This window comes from Malus sylvestris, chromosome 5 (assembly GCF_916048215.2).
Source record: "Malus sylvestris chromosome 5, drMalSylv7.2, whole genome shotgun sequence".
Taxonomy (NCBI): Eukaryota; Viridiplantae; Streptophyta; class Magnoliopsida; order Rosales; family Rosaceae; genus Malus; species Malus sylvestris.
The window spans coordinates 26,919,797-26,938,889 of NC_062264.1; the positions used below are offsets into that span (position 1 = coordinate 26,919,797).

Below are 19,093 nucleotides of genomic sequence, written 5' to 3' on the forward strand. Positions count from 1 at the left end.
CCCGGATAAAGGAGGAGGGGGAGGGCGTCAGGTAGTCGACAGCCGGCACTCCTTGTTTACGTCGAATCCTATGAAAATGAATTTAGAACGAAATCGCGCTAAAGCTAGTGCGTCACCCGTAAGTGGCGCGCTGTGTGGTTCGAGCACAGTGTTAAGTGAACAAGGGTCGCTGTATCTCCATCGGCATCCGGATGCAGTGTTAAATGAGCAAAGGGGCCATAGAAACTTCTTTTCGAACGACTCCACTCAAAGTTGTTTGGGAGCATATGCTCCTATCAACTTTACACATGACACACAAAAGAAGTACTTTGATCCTATTAGAAGGGGGAGGGTGAAGAAGTTAGGACAGAAGTGTAGAGTTCAAGAGAATAGAATGCGTTTAGGAACGTGGAATATAGGAACCTTAACGGGAAAATATATGGAAGTAGTGGAAGTTATGGTGAGGAGAAGGATAAATATTATGTGCCTACAAGAAACTAAGTGGGTTGGTCTTAAGGCAAATGATCTAGAAAACTCAGGGTTTAAACTTTGGTATTCGGGCACAAATAGAACGAGAAACGGTGTTGGCATCATCGTGGACAAGACCTTGACACAAGATGTTGTAGATGTCAAGAGGGTAGGAGATAGAATCATGGCAATCAAGATTGTAATAGGACAAGAACTCATCAATGTGATTAGTGCGTACGCACCTCAAGTAGGGTTGGATACGAATTCGAAGGAGAAATTTTGGGAAGACCTTGGAGACTTGGTGCAAGGAATTGCCCAAACGGAGAAGTTATTTATAGAAGGAGATTTAAATGGACACGTGGGCAGGGAAACAGGCAACTATGGAGGTTTTCATGGTGGCCATGGTTTTGGGGAGAGAAACGAGGATGGGGAATCTATCTTGGATTTTGCAATGGCATATGATCTCTTTTTAGCCAACACCTTCTTTAAGAAGAGAGAAGAACATGTGATCACCTACAAGAGTGGGTCAGCAAAAACACAAATAGATTTTCTTCTAATGAGGAAAGGGGATCGTATAACTTGTAAGGATTGCAAAGTTATACCGGGAGAGAACTTGGCTAATCAACATCGCTTGTTGGTGATGGATGTACATATCAAAAGAGTGAAAACAAAGAACAAGACTTGGAAGTGCTAAAAGACTAGGTGGTGGAATCTAAAAGGAGAAAAACAAGCCATTTTCAAAGAGAAAGTAATCACCCAGTGTGTGAGGGATAGAGAGAGGGAAGCTAGCCAAATGTGGGATTCCATGGCTAGTTGTATCCGAAAAGTAGCAAAAGAGGTATTAGGAGAGTCCAAGGGCTTTGCTCCACACCAAAAGGTTTCTTGGTGGTGGAATGAGGATGTACAAACAAAGGTGAATGCTAAGAAGGAATGTTGTAAAGCCTTATAGGATAGGACCGATGAAAATGGTGAAAGGTATAGAAGAGCAAAGCAAGAGGCGAAGAAAGCTGTGAGAGAAGCTAAGTTAGCGGCTTATGACGATATGTATAAGCGACTAGACACCAAAGAAGAAGAGTTAGATATCTATAAACTAGCTAGAGCAAGGGAAAAGAAGACAAGAGACCTAAACCAAGTGAGGTGCATCAAGGATGATGAAGGAAAGGTTCTTGCTACAGAGAACGCGGTCAAAGACAGATGGAGGGGTTATTTTCATAATCTTTTCAATGAAGGACATGCAAGGAGTACTTCTTTAGGGGAGTTGAGTAACTCAGAAGAGTGTAGAAACTTCTTATTTTATCGTCGAATTAGGTAGGAAGAGGATATTGTAGCTTTGAAGAAGATGAAGCATAGAAAAGCAGTGGGCCCAGACGATATACCGATCGAAGTGTGGAAAGTCTTGGGAGAGAAAGGTATAACATGGCTCACTGACCTTTTCAATAGGATTTTAAAAACGAAGAAGATGCCAAATGAGTGGCGAAAGAGCACTTTGGTGCCTATTTACAAGAATAAGGGTGACGTACAAAATTGCATGAACTATAGGGGTATTAAGCTAATGAGTCATACAATGAAGATCTGGGAGAGAGTCATTGAGCATAGATTGAGGCAAGAGTCACGGGTTTCGGACAACCAATTCGGGTTCATGCCAAGGCGTTCAACCATGAAGGCAATCTATCTCTTACGAAGATTGATGGAAAGATATAGAGATGGGAAAAAGGATTTATACATGGTTTTTATAGATTTGGAAAAAGCGTATGATAGGGTTCCAAGAGACATTCTGTGGAGGATTTTAGAGAAGAAATGAGTACGAGTAGCATATATCCAAGCTATAAAGGATATGTATGAAGGAGCAAAGACTGCCGTAAGAACTCATGAAGGACAAACCGAAAGCTTCCCCATAACTGTAGGATTACATCAAGGATCATCCTTAAGTCCTTAACTTTTTGCGTTGGTAATGGATGAGTTAACAAGACATATTTAAGATGATATTCCTTGGTGTATGCTTTTCGCAGACGATATAGTGTTGATAGATGAAACTCAAGAATGGGTAAATGCGAAGCTTAACCTTTAGAGAGAAGTGTTGGAATCTAAATGTCTTCGCCTAAGCCGATCAAAGACAGAATATATGGAGTGCAAGTTCAGTGCAAATGGAGGCCAAAATGAGTTAGGGGTGAGGATCGGAGATCAGGAAATACCAAAGAGCGACCGTTTTCACTACCTAGGATCTATCTTGCAAAAGAACGGAGAATTAGATAGAGATCTTAACCATAGAATACAAGCTGGATGAATGAAGTGGAAGAGTGCATCCGGCGTGTTGTGTGACTGTCGTATGCCACTGAAGCTCAAGGGAAAATTTTATAAGACCGCAATAAGGCCGGCGATGCTGTATGGCATAGAATGTTGGGCGGTGAAGCATTAACACGTACACAAAATAGGTGTAGCGGAGATGAGGATGTTGCGTTGGATGTGTGGGCACACGAGAAAGGATAAGATTAGGAATGAGGATATCCGAGGTAAAGTAGGAGTAGCCGAAATTGTAGGAAAGATGCGAGAAAATCGGTTACGGTGGTTTGGACATGTGCAAAGGAGGCATACTGACGCTCCGGTTAGAAGATGCGACTACGGGACAGAGGTTCAGGGCCGAAGGGGTAGAGGAAGACCTAGGAAAACTTTGGAAGAGACTCTAAGAAAAGACTTAGAGTACTTGGATCTAACGGAGGACATGACACATGACCGAGCACAATGACGTTCTAAGATTCATATAGCCGACCCCACTCAGTGACTTGGATTTTTCAAGTCTCCAACCGAGAAGTTTTCCTCAATCGGGAAATTAAGGGAACACTACCTCAACCTACATGCTCCACTCACAAAGCTTCAACATACAAGCTTAAGATGAGACTACGGGATAGATGTTCAGGGCCGAAGGGGTAGAGGAAGACCTAGGAAAACTTTGGAAGACCCTAAGAAAAGACTTAGAGTACTTGGATCTAACGGAGGACATGACACAAAACCGAGCGCAATGACGTTCTAGGATTCATATAGCCGACCCTACTTAGTGGGAAAAGGTTTTGTTGTTGTTGTTGTCTTTCTTTGATGGAGAATAGTTTCTTATTTTTCACTTTAAAAGGCTTTCAACAACAGCAGCAACTGATGCCTGGTCTTGGTGCTCGGCACATGGCACCCCCAGCTGGAGGAAGGCCACCAAAGACAGTTGCTCCTTCTCATGCTGAGGAAAAGCAGCAGGCCAATTAGCGGAAACCCAGAGTACTGGAATTGGAGAAACATCTTGTAGATCAACTGAGTATAGAGGAGGTTAACTCACTGAACTCAAAGTTCAAAGAAGCAACTGAAGCTAATAAAAAGGTACTTAGAACTTTAATGTTTCCCCAATTTTCTCATCTTGAGCAGCAAATTTATGTGTGCCTACTTCCTGATAAGTGTCAAATCATAACAAATATCCCAGAGACTTGGGTAAAGAAATCTTGGATGCTAGAGAGAAAATTGAATATTTCCGGATCAAAATGCAGTTCAGCCATTGAACTTGTAATGTATCTTTTGTTTTTCATTTCTTTGTGTATGCATCTTGCTTTTTCTTCATTCTTTTCTTCCTTTAGCAGTAACGCGATGTATAATATTTTTGTCATGTTGAATGTTCAAACTATCGCGCTTGGTTGTGAGATTTTTACTTTGCCTTGGCATGGTGTGTTAATTAATGGCTATGCTTATGATATAAAGGTAAATCAAGTTTGAAAGATAACAAATAGGCTATTATACACTTGTCCATAACTAGCGCTTTATAATGTATAAAGCATAAACAATACCAAAATAATAAAAGCCTTGCCTAGTTGTCTTATTTCTTGGTCAGACAAGTGAGCTATCAAAGTACAAATTTGCCTTGAAAAGTTTTTCCTAATCACTTTCATTTGCTTCAGACTCATCACTTGATCCACTAACTTGAGGCTCATCTCCTGATCCACCACCTTTGGAATCATCATCTTGTCTTGTTTCTTCTTCTACTTTTGGTCCCCTCGACATGAACACATGACCAGATTTGAATTTCTCAGCATCTTCGGCATACAATGGGCATATACCACAGCTTTCCACCTTCATATCGAAAGCAGAACCTACAAATAACGGGTAGAAGACAACAGAGGCCTCTTTGGCAAGTTTGTAAACATCAGGGGAGCAGTTTTTACCTACCTCTTCACTTCTAGAGGCCTCATTCCACACATGCACGTGATGTTGGCCATAACAGTAGTCGTACCCGTTGCCTGGGATAGTGTACTCAGAACTGAACAGTTCATGGCTTTCACCCATGAATTTGACAATGAAATTAGCTCTTACCCTCCCTAAGTCATATCGCAACTCTAAAACCCAAGAAACAACAACATAGAGAGCGAAACCAAATAAACCTGTTCGAAACCAATCTGGACAAAGCTCGATGTCTACTGAAGATCCCTCACTTTGATAGCTGAACCAATTTGGAATTTCTTTTCCTGGACATGCAATGTTAATCCGAGGCCAGGGATTATGGGGCAACCAATTTTGGGCAACAGTTGCCATTCGCGTAATTGTAATCTGTGCTTCATCCATTATGTTGCTCCTTGAATTATTATCCAATTTTGGGCAATTAGTAAAAAATCTGAAACAATAATTAGGTTATTCCAACCTTGTGTGAGTGTCCTTGAACTGGACACTATCTTCAGCGACGTGCAGCCTTCAGCTTTAACATTACATAGCACTGGGAGCTCTCGTATAGATTGAAGCCGCTCGCACCAGTGTACGTCAAGTACTTCTAAAGAGAGAAAACCAACAGAGCTGGAAGGCAATTTTTCAAGTCTCCGACAGCCATTAAAGTTGAGATGTTTAAGATTGGTTAAACCGTAGATACTTGTTGGGATATCCTTAAGTTGATCGCAGCCACTAAGGTTTAAATCTTGAAGCCTATTTAGATTTCCAATAGACAGAGGAAGCATTTCGACAGCTGTGTCTTCCAAACAAAGAGACACCAAATGTTCCATTGGCTTCAAGATTACAGGGAATTTGGAAAATCTAGAGCAACCATTGAGATCAAGTCTCTCAAGATATTTCAACTTACAGATTGATGAGGGTAGCTCTTTAACTGCTGTTCCAATTAAACTTAAGGTATTCAAATGTTCCATTGGCTCCAAAATCTATGGGAAGTTTTCAAATTTAAAGCAATAATCAAGACCAAGTTCCACGAGATTTTTCAACTTACACCTGCTGCTTGGATTATTCTTAAGGTCTTCGCATTGCCTTAAATTCAAGTAAGAAATATTTTCGTTAGACCAAACCGATTCAGGCAACTCCTTTATACCAGTGTGTTGTAAATCCAAGTATTGAATATTTCCTGGCATCTCTGGAAGATGCTTGAGACGATAGCAGAATCCAAGATCAAGATGAGTAAGCTTGTCTAGATGTTGAAAATACGAAGGAATTTCAACCAAACTTTCGCATTCCTGGAGATCTATCTTCACAATTTTTAGACTCCCAGAGAGATTTGGAACTTTAGTTAGATTTGAACAACCCCGAAGTTCAATCACTTGTAAGTTGACAAGTATCTGCAACAAATGAAATAGAAATATAAAGAATTAATATAATTTCTACACTTGATTTTGTACAAGAATTAAAATAGGCATATAATATAATATATATGCTCTTCTTTCCAAAGCTTCTTAACTTCGCTACCTGTCATATGAAGCTCAACTAGATTTTCCGGACAAAAATTTAAGGGCAAAGATTCCAGTGGATATTCCTACCAGTCAATATAACGAAGAGAATCGGGAAGGTCTAGAGAAGCGGTCAAATTGTAGCCACCATCCAGAACAATTAGCATTATTAGGTTAGAAATCTTTTTGAAGTCTGCATGATCAACCATAAACCAATCAACCTCTATGGCTTCAACATTTGGAGTTTCCTGAGAATAAGAAAGTTTAAATGTGAACATAAACATATTAAAATGTAACACACATTTGGAACAAAGAGTATTTGCGATGGTAATCATGTACAAGTGTCTTAGTCTAGTCAAATATCCAACATAATTGTATCCTCATCTACTTGTCTATATAAACAAACATTTGTTCATATTCCAAACACTTCCTAACACAATAAATATTCAATCAAATTCATCTTTTAACAATCTCACTTCTTTATTATAAATTAGTTTTACTTTGTTGTGTTATCATCTCAAGTTTGTAATTTTTATTTTCTAAAAAAAAGACAAGAAAAAAATTGAATGCATTTGGCCCTTACCGTGTTACTCCTCAATACACGATAGACATCCTCATCATTGAACAACCTACTCCGTTCACCGGGATCTTTAATACCTTGTTTTTGAACAAATTTCCTTCCCATTTCTTGTAGCAAATCGTGCATCTCTATGGTTTTTCCCTTCCCATTTCTTGTAGCAAATTGTCCATCTCTCTGGTTTCCATTCCCCCTTTTGAATTAATTGATATGAGAGACATCTCAATGAGAATTCTAATTCCAGATGTCGCAAGGAATCCACGAACATCTAACATTCGTTTTACTTCAACCACAGAATTCCCTTTATGAAAACATGCTATATCCAGAAATATATCCTTCTCATTGTCTCCCAATTTATCATAACTTATTCTCAACACTTTATGGATATCTTCACTGGGAGATCATTTCAATTTGTTGAATTCATCTTCCCATTCTTCTTTGCTCTTGCAATTGAAGACCAAGGACCCCAGAACTGTAAGAGCTAAAGGAACGCCTTTGGCATAAGCCACCGCCTTTTCTGTCAACTCCTTATAATCTGTTCTACGAGTACTGTTATCCTTGAAAGCACGCGAATAGAAGAGCTGAAGAGCGTCATTCGATTTTAATACCTCAACCTCGTAGATATTATCCTCTTCAACAGTTTTCCCAAGTGTGCCCCTATCTCTAGTTGTGATAATGATTCTACTTCCAGTGCCAAACCGGAGACGACTGCCAGCTAAACGTTCCATTTGCATTGAACTACTCACATCATCAAGAACAATGAGAACCTTTGTGCGGCAGAGCCTTTTTCGAACACAAGGTGCTCCTATGGATAGACCTTCTTCCTTTAATATCTCCTTAAGAAGTGTTTTTTCCAAGTGATCTAGTCCATCTGCTTTTTCTGAGTTCTCCCTGACATTCTTAACAAAACAAGAAGCTTCGAATTTAGAAGAGTCTGTGAAATACAGTTTCGGCAAGGGTGGTCTTGCCAATACCACCCATTCCCCAAATACCTAAAGTGATGCAAGAGTCCGGTGAATGAATGCTTAATAGCGATTCTATCTTCTTGATGCGGCTTTCAATTCCAACATAGCCCTTTAAATCGCAGGATGATTCGCGATACAATTTGGCCCAAATATCCTTGACAACTTCCTTAACTAAGTCGGCATCCGTCCTGGCATATATATATATATATGTATGTATGTATGTATATATATATATATGTATATATGATTATGAAGGAAAGCAATAGTTAGTCTTAAATATATATACCTTACAAACTCTTAGCACAAATAAAATCGTCACAAGTTTAAAAAAAATTTAAAATTTAATACAAGTTAAAAGAACTAGTTAGTTACCCATAATTTTTTGAATCAAAGCCAGATATATTTGCTGCATTCGTCAAAGCATCCCTCCACTTGTGCACCTTGTCGATACTGTTCTGGAAACGTTGTTCAAGTAGATCAAGTGCATAACTCCTCTGTTGTTTTCGTACATCCGATGGAAGGGTGTCATAAAAAATGGGTATAACCAACTGGCCATGTTTTTCCTTGCATTCAAGGATATGCACAAGCTCATCCAAACACCACGTGGAAGAAGCGTAGTCTTTCGAGAAAATGATCACCGAAAGCTCTGATTCCTTGATTGCTTGGAGAAGGGCAGGTGTGATTTCATCTCCTCTCTTAAGCTTGTCATCAATATAAGTTGTGATTTTTTTCTCAAGTAAGGCAGCGTGGAGGTGGCTGGTGAAAGTACGGCGGGTGTCCTCACCTCTGAAACTAATAAACACATCGTACTTTTTTGTATCATCAGCATCAGCAGGAGCAGCAGCGGATGAAGAAGAAGAAGCGATATCCATAACCTCTAGTTTTCAGATCCAGCAAAAAGATGTAGTTGCAGAGAGATTAATTGTTAATTAAAGAGAGATAAAATTATTACGTTGCACCGAATTAAGGAGAATTTACTTAGAATTGGCTTTTGATTACATGCACAAAGTTTCAATGAGTGAGAGATGATCGAAAGTAGAAAATGGGGCACATGATAGGCACATATTTTCTTTGAAAAAAAACTATAATTTAAAGAAAGATATAAATATATTTGCAATCTTGATATGAACGACGTCATCTCAGCATGTAAAACTACCAGTAATTGAAAACCATAAAATGATAAAAATGCAAACCTTTTCTCCTTGCTTTGCTCCCCTCACAATCAGTATCATCATCGTCACCTGATCAATTCCTGCAAAAGAAGTTTTGATTATGTTTCGTATAGTCAATAAACATAAATCAGATTATTATGCATACCAAAAAACACCACACAAAAAGGATGTAAAAAATCAACTTGAGACCTCTTTCTTCTGTTCTCTTCCTCCTTTTCTATTTCCATTTGCTCTTTCTCTTTCAATATTTTGTAATGAAGCTTTTCAGATCCTCTGTTAAGAGAACTGTTTAATCCAAACGTCAAAAGGAAGACAATTGATAAGGATGCAAACAAAACAAAGTGACATCCGGTGACAGGTCTCCAGAGAAGAAATTAACAGCAGACATAACAAATATTAATTAGCAAATTAAATGCCAGCATGACATAACACCTAAACTTATGTAAAAAGAAATGACAAAAAATACAGTAAGAGCCTTAAACAGTATCAATAAACACTGACTAACCTCTCACAAGTTACCGATTTGACAAGGGCTTGTCTGTTTTCTCCAGCTTCAAAATAATATCCAAAACTATTACTTTTTTGTATCATCAGCAAGAGCAGCAGCGGAAGAAGGAGAAGAAGCCATATCCATAACATCTTCAGATCTAGCAAGTAGTAGTTGCAGAGAGATTAATTGTGAATAGAGAAAGAGAGACTATACACCTCAAAATGCATTTTCAATTGCATTAAAATGCCAAGGGCATATAACAATACACCTCAAAATGCAAAGGGGCCAACTTCTCCCTCCAACGATCCAAATTCCTGAAATTCCCAAACATAGTAAATCCATTAACAATCTATTCATGTTTTTTGTTTTATTCAGTCTAAAGATTGAAATCTAATTGAAGCAGAAGCCAAATAAAACACAAAGCGTGCGCGCACACACATACACACGCAAACAAAACACAGAGGAGCATTCAAGCATGGCATTTTAATAGGGGAGTGTTGTTTTTTGCCTAAACTATTGAACCAAAAAGGCAGCTTTGTTTTTTGCCTAAACCATTGAACCAAAACAGAACAAATTTACTGCAAAAATCCCAATTTTTTCTACTTTTGAACGAATCAAGCATGACATTTCAAAACCAGTGTAACTTTTGTCCATATTGCTCAAACCATTGAACCAAAACAGGACAAATTCATTGCAAAAATCCCATTTTTTTCCTACTTTTGAATGAATCAATAATGCCATTTTAAGACTTTGTATAAAAGATTATATAAACAAACTAAAAATCCCATATTTTCCTACTTTTGAATGAATCAAACATGCCATTTGAAAAACCAATGTAACTTTTATCCATATTGCTCAAACCATTGAACCAAAACAGGAAAAATTCACTACAAAAATCCCATTTTTTCCTACTTTTGAATGAATCAAGCATGCATTTTAAGACTTTGTATAAAAGATTATATAAAGGTCTTCGCCTAAGCCGATCAAAGACAGAATATATGGAGTGCAAGTTCAGTGCAAATGGAGGCCAAAACGAGTTAGGGGTGAGGATCGGAGATCAAGAAATACCAAAGAGCGACCGTTTTCGTTACCTAGGATCTATCTTGCAAAAGAACGGAGAATTAGATGGAGATCTCAACCATAGAATACAAGCTGGATGGATGAAGTGGAAGAGTGCATCCGGCGTGTTATGTGACCGCCGTATGCCACTGAAGCTCAAGGGAAAATTTTATAGGACGGCAATAAGGCCGGCGATGCTGTATGGCACAGAATGTTGGGCGGTGAAACATCAACACGTACACAAAATGGGTGTAGCGGAGATGAGGATGCTTCGTTGGATGTGTGGGCACACGAGAAAGGATAAGATTAGGAATGAGGATATCCGGGGTAAAGTAGGAGTAGCCGAAATGGAAGGAAAAATGAGAGAAAATCGGTTACGGTGGTTTGGACATGTGCAAAGAAGGCCTACTGACGCTCCGATTAGAAGATGCGACTATGGGACAGAGGTTCAGGGCCGAAGGGGTAGAGGAAGACCTAGGAAAACTTTGGAAGAGACTTTAAGAAAAGACTTAGAGTACTTGGATCTAACGAAGGACATGACACAGGATCGAGCACAATGGCGTTCTAAGATTCATATAGCCGATCCCACTCAGTGACTTGGATTTTCCAAGTCTCCAACCGAGAAGTTTTCTTCACTCGGAAAATTAAGGGAACACTACCCCAACCTACATGCTCCACTCAGAAAGCTTCAACATACAAGCTTCAACAAAAGAAAATTCAAAGAACTTAGCGAAGAAGGCTTTGGTGTATTTAACACAATACGTTGAAATGAAGGAAAGCTTATTTATTGATATCCCCGATAAGCTACAAATATGTACATATACATGAGTCAAAATAAACACACAAGAGGGAGCCTTCACAAAGGTTGCTTAGGAGAAGTCTCAGCAGTCGGTAGAGCCCCAGAAAGAGAAGGCACCGGAGGGGGATCATTTGGAGCCTCAGTACTGGACAGAACCCTAGAAGGAGGAGGCATCAGAGGTTGATCATTTGGAGCTTCATTACGCGGTACAGCCCCAGAAGACGAAGGCAATAAATGCCTTTGGAACAAACCCACAAATCTCTGATGATCAAGTAAAACCTGACCATCAGTTTCCTTCATCTGGTCAAGCTTCCTCTTCATGTTTGTAGCATAGTCATGTGCGAGCCGGTGCAACTGTTTATTCTCATGCTTGAGCCCTCTAATCTCATGTTTGAGACTCATCACTTCAGCCGCCAATGATTCAACTTGGCGGGTTCGAGCAAATAGGCGTTGGGCCATATTAGACACAGAACCTGCACACTGAACACTGAGAGCCAGCGAATCCTTAACAGCTAACTCATCAGACCGTTTGGAAAGTAGTCTGTTATCTTTGGGAGTGAGAAGGTTCCTGGCCACCACCGCAGCGGTCATATCATTCTTCATCACGGAATCCCCAACGGTAAGAGGACCAGTAGGGGAGACGAAGGATGGGCGCCATATGTTGTCTGGAGAAGGCGGGGCTGCCTCTTCAACAAGGTTCAAGTCAAAACGACGGTCGGAGGGGCCAGACATTTTCAAAGGTGTTGAAGAGAGAAGAGGTCGGACAAACCAAGATCTTAGAAGTGCAAGAATGAAGCTTCTACTGGTGGAGATTCAAGTATGCTTTGGAACTTAATGCCAGCCCCTATAAAAATCTGCACTCGACGGAGCTTCAGAAATCGAAGAGGCGCCTGCTCAGAAATCGAAGAGGCGTTTGCTTTCTCAAAAGCTGGGCTGCTTAGAGATCACGAGGGTTGATCTCAGAAATCGAAGAGGCGTTTGCTTTCTCAAAAGTTGGGCTGCTCAAAGACCTCGAAGGCTGATCTCAAAAATCGAAGAGGCGCTCGCTTTCTCAAAAGCTGGGCTCCCCAGAGACCACGAGGGCCGATCTCAGAAATCGAAGAGGCACCTACTTTTCCAGCCTTGTCAGCACCTGTCACACGCACACTCAGCTTTGCGGAAATTATGGGCATTCTGTCGAAGACTTCTGGGGAAGTAGAAAACACATGAATCTTACTGTTCAATCACCCACTTCCCACACGCAACAATAGCTCATGGGTACCACAGATAACTTTGCCAAAGTTCTCTGCCAAAGTTGAGCACGTGAAGCTTGCAGCTCCCACTACATCGCTCTGACCAAGAAGGGTAAAAGAATAGCAAAGAAATAACACTAACAAAGTTTAGACCCATAAATTTTGAAGGTCTAGCTACCATATTATTACCCACAAGGGTAAAGGAATAGTACCACTGCTGGATAATTGGAAAGTCCCTGTGTGTCAACCTCTGTGCTTCGTGGCAAGGTAGACTAGCAAACATGCCCAACCTTTACTCACATTCGAGAAAACACTCCCAATAAGATTGCTTGCTCCAAAATCGAAGAGGCACCGTCCTCCGAATCTCGAGAGCCAGACTCCCAACATGACTACTTTCTTAAAAATCGAAGATAGGGTAAAGGAACAGTACCATTGCTGGATAATTGGAAAGTCCCTGTGTGTCAACCTCTGTGCTTCGTGGCAAGGTAGACTAGCAAACATGCCCAACCTTTACTCACATTCGAGAAAATACTCCCAACAAGATTGCTTGCTCCAAAATCGAAGAGGCACCGCCCTCCGAATCTCGAGAGCCAGACTCCCAACATGATTACTTTCTCAAAAATCGAAGAGACACTGCTCCTCGAATCTTCGAGAGCCAGACCCCCAGCATGATTGCTTTCTCAAAAATCGATGAGGCATCGTTCTCCGAATCAATCGAAGAGGCGCTCGCTTTCTCAAAAGCTGGGCTGCTTAGAGACCACGAGGGCCGATCTCAGAAATCGAAGAGGCACCTACTTTTCTAGCCTTGTCAGCACCTGTCACACGCACACTCAGCTTTGCAGAAATTATGGGCATTCTGTCGAAGACTTCTGGTGAAGTAGAAAGCACATGAATCTTACTGTTCAATCACCCACTTCCCACACGCAACAATAGCTCATGGGTACCACAGATAACTTTGCCAAAGTTCTCTGCCAAAGTTGAGCACGTGAAGCTTGCAACTCCCACTACATCGCTCTGACCAAGAAAGGTAAAAGAATAGCAAAGAAACAGCACTAACAAAGTTTAGACATATAAATTTTGAAGGTCTAGCTACCATATTATTACCCACAGGGGTAAAGGAACAGTACCACTGCTGGATAATTGGAAAGTCCCTGTTTGTCAACCTATGTGCTTCGTGGCAAGGTAGACTAGCAAACATGCCCAACCTTTACTCACATTCGAGAAAACACTCCCAACAAGATTGCTTGCTCCAAAATCGAAGAGACACCGTCCTCCGAATCTCGAGAGCCAGACTCCCAACATGACTACTTTCTCAAAATCGAAGAGAGGGTAAAGGAACAGTACCATTGCTGGATAATTGGAAAGTCCCTGTGTGTCAACCTTTGTGCTTCGTGGCAAGGTAGACTAGCAAACATGCCCAACCTTTACTCACATTCGAGACAACACTCCCAACAGATTGCTTGCTCCAAAATCGAAGAGGCACCGCCCTCCGAATCTCGAGAGCCAAACTCCCAACATGATTACTTTCTCAAAAATCGAAGAGACACTGCTCTCCGAATCTCGAGAGCCAGACCCCCAGCATGATTGCTTTCTCAAAAATCGAAGAGGCATCGTTCTCCGAATCTCGAGAGCCAGATACCACAGACCACTTTTTCAAAGTGCTCTGATAGAGTTAAAACATGTGAAACTGGCAGCTCCCACTACCGTGCTATGACCAAGCAGGGTAAAGGAATAGCATTACTACTTCTTAGGGAGACTCCTATATATGTCGACCTCCATCCCCAACAGACAGGCAGACCTGCAAAAATGCTCAACCCTTCATCATATCTGAGAGGGCACTCCCAACAAAGCCTTTCGAAATATTCAGCTTTCCTTCCCCCCGATAATACCTCTGCAAACAAGCTATACTAGAGCAAGAATATCTCATATCATCAGGGTTAAAAGCAAGAGTATCCCATATCATGCTTTTTCCCTGTCTTTTCCTTTGGCCTTGTTTTTACCTGCAAGACAAGGAGAAAGAGAGCAATCAGTCAGCACTTGGAATCAAGCTTCCAGCCAGGAACTGACTGCCTGGAACCCCTTACCTGATTACTTACCTGGCATTGCTCTCAAGTACTCATCTTCAACATCTTATATTTCCAGGGAAGATTTCGCATCTGCTTGAGGAACAGATAGGGCAAGTGCGAAGGATACAAGGAAGCATGTGGAGACAAGCGTAACAGCACACGTGCCGATACATCCATTACTCTGTCAAAAGCAAAAGTATCCCATATCAGCAGGGTGGAACGTACTCTAGATTTGATGGACTTGTTTTGACCCTCAAATTCTTCAGTCGGCCTTATACTCTGGAGGAAACCAGAAAACCCTCCAGCTCAGTTCAAGAATAAGCCTGTGGAAAGTTACTTCTTCAAAAGCAAAAGTATCTCATATCATCTCTTCTCATTTTTCTTCTCTTTATCCTTCATGCTGCTGCAAGATGGGGAGAAGGTGAACAATCAGTCGGAGCTCTGATTGCTTACCTTGTCTGTCACCTCTTTCAGCAGACCCACTAGCTCGGCGACTTGGGGGACTCCTACTACATGGTTTGTATCGCGCTTGACCAAGCCTGAAACTACAAGTAAGCTTCAAGTGAAATTGATACATTACCTTGTGCATCTCCACCAGTTAAAGATACCACCCCTGGATGGAGGAAGAGTACTTCCAGAGAAGATGCCACATCTACCTATGAGACAGATAAGGCAAGTCAAGACGACACCACACTCCGATACTTAGAAGTTTCGTGATTACGAGATCATTCTCCCACAATATTTACTAATGTCATTTGTACTAAATCATTCACTTGTACTCACTAAAGGAGAGCTTGAACCTAAGTACTTGTGTAAACCCTTCACAATTAATGAGAACTCTTCTATTCCGTGGACGTAGCCAATCTGGGTGAACCACGTACATCTTGTGTTTGCTTTCCTATCTCTATCTATTTATATACTTATCCACGCTAATGACCGGAGCAATCTAGCGAAGATCACAAAAAGCGACCGTTTTCGCTACCTAGGATCTATCCTGCAAGAGAACGGAGAATTAGATGGAGATCTCAACCATAGAATACGAGCTGGATGGATGAAGTGTAAGAATGCATCCGGCGTGTTGTGTGACCGTCGTAGGCCACTGAAGCTCAAGGGAAAAATTTATAGGACGGCAATAAGGCCAGCGATGTTGTATGACACAGAATGTTGGGCGGTGAAGCATCAACACGTACACAAAATGGGTGTAGCGGAGATGAGGATGCTTCGTGGGATGTGTGGGCACACGAGAAATGATAAGATTGGGAATGAGGATATCCGAGGTAAAGTAGGAGTAGCCGAAATTGTAGGAAAGATGAGAGAAAATCGGCTCCGGTGATTTGGACATGTGCAAAGAAGGCCGAATAACGCTCCGGTTCGAAGATGTGACTACGGGACAGAGGGTCAGGGCCGAAGGGGTAGAGGAAGACCTAGGAAAACTTTGGAAGAGACTCTAAGAAAAGACTTAGAGTACTTGGATCTAACGGAGGACATGACACAAAACCGAGCGCAATGGCGTTCTAGGATTCATATAGCCGACCCCACTTAGTGGGAAAAGGCTTTGTTGTTGTTGTTGTTGTTGTTGTATAAAAGATTATATAAACCAACTAAAAATCCCATTTTTTCCTACTTTTCAATGAATCAAGCATGCCATTTCAAAACCAATGTAACTTTTGTTCTCAAAACAAATTCACAGAACACACAGACATAGACATCAACTCAAATTGCAATTTCAAGACAAAAGTAACTTTCATTCTTAAAACCAAGAACCACATATGCATACCAAAATCACAAACCTTATTTTCCAGACATAGAGGTCAAAATCTAAATGAAGTCTACCTTCTCAAGGTGTAATTCTTCATTTGGTATTGCACCCTCCCTAATCATCTACACATGGTACACCGCAATGCCTGCCAACCATTGCAGGTTCCACAGTTCCTGCACTTCAAGACTGCAGTTAAGAAATCATCCAACTTCAATACACTATGAACCTAGTTTGGCCGCTTAGATAGCAACCATCAATAGTGCCATGATTTTGGAAATTTACACATAAAACGTTCTAAATTGTTGTGTGCAAATTACTTCTGAATGATAGAGAATAGTGCCTAGCACAATAAAAGTAGTGTACTACAAAATAATAGAAAGGCAACACCTTTACACACTAATACATATAATTTTCATTTTCTATATAGTTTAGCATGTTTTTTGTTAGATGATCGAGCTACACACACACACACATACGCATATGTACATGGATATATAAGGGCCACCATCAAAATTGAACGGATAACGAAAATTACCTTTGACATATCACCTTCTTTCCCATCTCTAATGTTATGTCATAAGTCCCTGACTCCCTAAAGAAGCAACTACCTGAAACATGAAGAAAACCAGAAACTCATAATAGCCATAGCAGACAAACCCAAAAAAAAGATAGAAACAAATAAAATCATTCATATTATGTTTACTATTAGTTTCTCAAGTAGTCTTTACATATTCATTCATATTATGCATGTATTAGAGCGCTTTAAGCAGAACAGCAGTTTAGTTTATATTCAAATGATCATTGAGGTATTTTAACAAATGAATCCCCCACTATTCTACTTAAAAAATCACATACTCAAAACCAAATGAAAATTGCGTCGTTTTTATTTAACATTGAAAAACATATGAATTGATGCCCAACTTTGATTAATCTGACATTAATAGTTGACTAATTCAACATTCAAAGTTGATAGGAGAGTATATAACAACATTGGAAAACATATGAACATGCCCACCTATTATCATATCCGACATTGCAGTTGATTAATCTCACATAAATTCGCATCAAAAGAACCCATAAATTTGACTAAGAATTCTCCAAAACCCACAATTTAAATGAAAAAACCCACAAATTTAAACGAAAAATTCTATAAAATCATGAAAATTTTAATAAATTCCACTTACATTAATCACAAATTTAATCATACAAATCTTCACATCCAATAAGTTTAGAAGGTACCTAGCTTCCTTGCAAAATCGTATCTCTACAGGCCAAGGCTCAAATTGCTGTCTTCTTTCGATAAGTCCTGATTCAAGCAGTCACATATATATATATATATATATATATATATATATATAAGAAGTTGATGCGTTCAATGGGCATGAACTTATCAGAAATTATGAAACCAATTGAACACGTTTAGTGTAATGTCTGCAATTAAATAATGAGCATGAAAATGACTAACAGGGGTAACACAAACTGCTCAATTCATCCAATATTTAGAAAATAATTGACAATTTTCATGGTCAAATTAATAAGAAAAATCATAATTAAATAAACTCGATTGTTTCAACTGCTCATTTTGACGAAGCAGCGGTAGTTCGACATATTGCTTCTGATGAAAATTATTATATATCAACGGTGCAAATTAGCAAAGTAATAGTGCCTTCAGACTTAAATTCACCAATATCATAACCTTCTCGATCACTACCTTCACCTTCTCCGTCAGTACCTTCACCTTCTCCATCCCCTCCTCCTTCATCACCTACTTCATCAACTCTCAATATCACCAAAATTCTAAATGACTATCCAGACTTCATACTAATTTTTTTATTTGGCCTAAAATAGGAAAAAAAAAAAAGGAAAACTAATGAAAAGTGAATACCAAATTTGACTTTATAGTGTAAAAATATGGTTTTTCGTCGACTCTCAATATTACCAAAATTCTAAATGACTATCCAGACTTCATACTAATTTTTTTATTTGGCCTAAAATAGGAAAAAAAAAAGGAAAACTAATGAAAAGTGAATACCAAATTTGACTTTTCGTTAAAGTGAACAGTGCCGTGGGCTTTTCGTTAAAACTTCCAAAAAAAAAATAAACCCCAAAACAGAAGATCTACAGAACTTTAGACATGAATATTTCAAGATATGAATTTGAGGCCTACTACACATCATTAGAGAGGACTAAATTTAAGATCAATAGGATAAAAAGACATGCATTTTTATATTTTCATGCATATACTTCTTGTACTCAATGCATTTCCAGAGGAGAAGGGAAGGATACCATCTCTTGATCTATTCTCTTCCAAAATAGTAGCATATCTCTGGCTTTTTCCTTGCACGAATTGTAGCCCCTCATCAATTTAGGAGATCTACTGACCTTCAATTTCACCTACAAAGAATAAAAGAGTCAACAGTTCAGTATAAACACTACCAACGCCATCTGATGAAACCTAAACCCAAAGGGTACAAGTTTTAGAGAGAAAGTAAGGACATAGATAGATATGGGGAGGACCTTAAGCGAGGAGGCGATTGACGGCTTCGTTGGGGAGGACCTCAGAAGAGGGACAACGCTGTCGAAATCTTACCCGAACAATCCTAGGCGGAGAAAATCTTTCAAACCCAACCCCATCCCTCCCTCCCTCTCTCTGCAATTCCCATTTCTCCCATACCCCAAATTCAGCATCACCGCTCAACCCTGTCTCTTTCCCTCTCTGGAATACCTACGCCTACTCCTTCACTCTTTCTGCAACACGTCACGTCAACCTCTCAGAACCATCCCCTCGATGTCATCACACCAATCACATCCCTTTAAATGCACAATTACAAAATTACCCC

The 19,093-nt window shown here is 40.0% G+C and overlaps 5 protein-coding genes across 8 annotated transcripts in view; 2 read left to right on the plus strand and 3 right to left on the minus strand.

Annotated features, from left to right (window-relative positions):
• LOC126621421 (uncharacterized) overlaps positions 1-3,684 on the plus strand; it is a 32,902-nt gene extending 29,218 nt beyond the window's left edge. The window contains exon 3 of one of the 2 annotated variants that reach the window (XR_007622926.1): positions 3,589-3,684. The gene's annotated coding sequence lies outside the window, so the exon portion shown is untranslated. The other variant, XR_007622928.1, reaches the window with a different exon arrangement.
• Positions 1-18,991, minus strand: part of LOC126621357 (disease resistance protein RUN1-like) — a 142,361-nt gene extending 123,370 nt beyond the window's left edge. Inside the window, exons 1-7 of the mRNA XM_050289795.1 lie at positions 18,771-18,991; positions 18,540-18,647; positions 17,493-17,559; positions 16,789-16,861; positions 16,328-16,426; positions 9,607-9,652; positions 9,354-9,495 (exon numbers count right to left, since the gene is read on the minus strand). Coding sequence (XP_050145752.1) covers positions 9,354-9,487 — 134 coding nt within the window. The 5' untranslated portion in view covers positions 9,488-9,495; positions 9,607-9,652; positions 16,328-16,426; ... (2 more) ...; positions 18,540-18,647; positions 18,771-18,991. The remainder of the gene's footprint in view (positions 1-9,353; positions 9,496-9,606; positions 9,653-16,327; positions 16,427-16,788; positions 16,862-17,492; positions 17,560-18,539; positions 18,648-18,770) is intronic.
• Positions 71-14,014, plus strand: LOC126621392 (uncharacterized). Of its 2 annotated transcripts, none has more exons than XM_050289901.1 (3): positions 71-2,537; positions 10,305-12,913; positions 13,611-14,014. In XM_050289901.1, the coding sequence occupies exon 1, from the start codon at positions 71-73 to the stop codon at positions 1,139-1,141; it is 1,071 nt and encodes a 356-aa protein (XP_050145858.1). In that variant the 3' UTR covers positions 1,142-2,537; positions 10,305-12,913; positions 13,611-14,014. The 2 variants fall into 2 exon arrangements, with proteins under 2 accessions (XP_050145858.1, XP_050145857.1); XM_050289900.1 differs by having other exon boundaries at positions 10,305-12,596; positions 13,512-14,014.
• LOC126621402 (uncharacterized) overlaps positions 3,067-19,093 on the minus strand; it is a 50,391-nt gene continuing 34,364 nt past the window's right edge. The window contains exon 3 of one of the 2 annotated variants that reach the window (XR_007622903.1): positions 3,067-3,113. Coding sequence is in view for 1 of the 2 variants with exons in the window: in XM_050289910.1 (XP_050145867.1) it covers positions 11,254-11,475 (222 nt within the window). In the remaining variant the exon portion in view is untranslated. Of the gene's footprint in view, positions 3,114-11,253; positions 11,476-19,093 lie in introns of those variants that run through there. The other variant, XM_050289910.1, reaches the window with a different exon arrangement.
• LOC126621409 (disease resistance protein RPP2B-like) lies at positions 4,146-5,021 on the minus strand. The gene is made up of 2 exons (XM_050289924.1): positions 4,491-5,021; positions 4,146-4,460 (listed from the first exon to the last, which is right to left on the minus strand). The coding sequence occupies exons 1-2, from the start codon at positions 5,005-5,007 to the stop codon at positions 4,354-4,356; spliced, it is 624 nt and encodes a 207-aa protein (XP_050145881.1). The 5' UTR covers positions 5,008-5,021; the 3' UTR covers positions 4,146-4,353.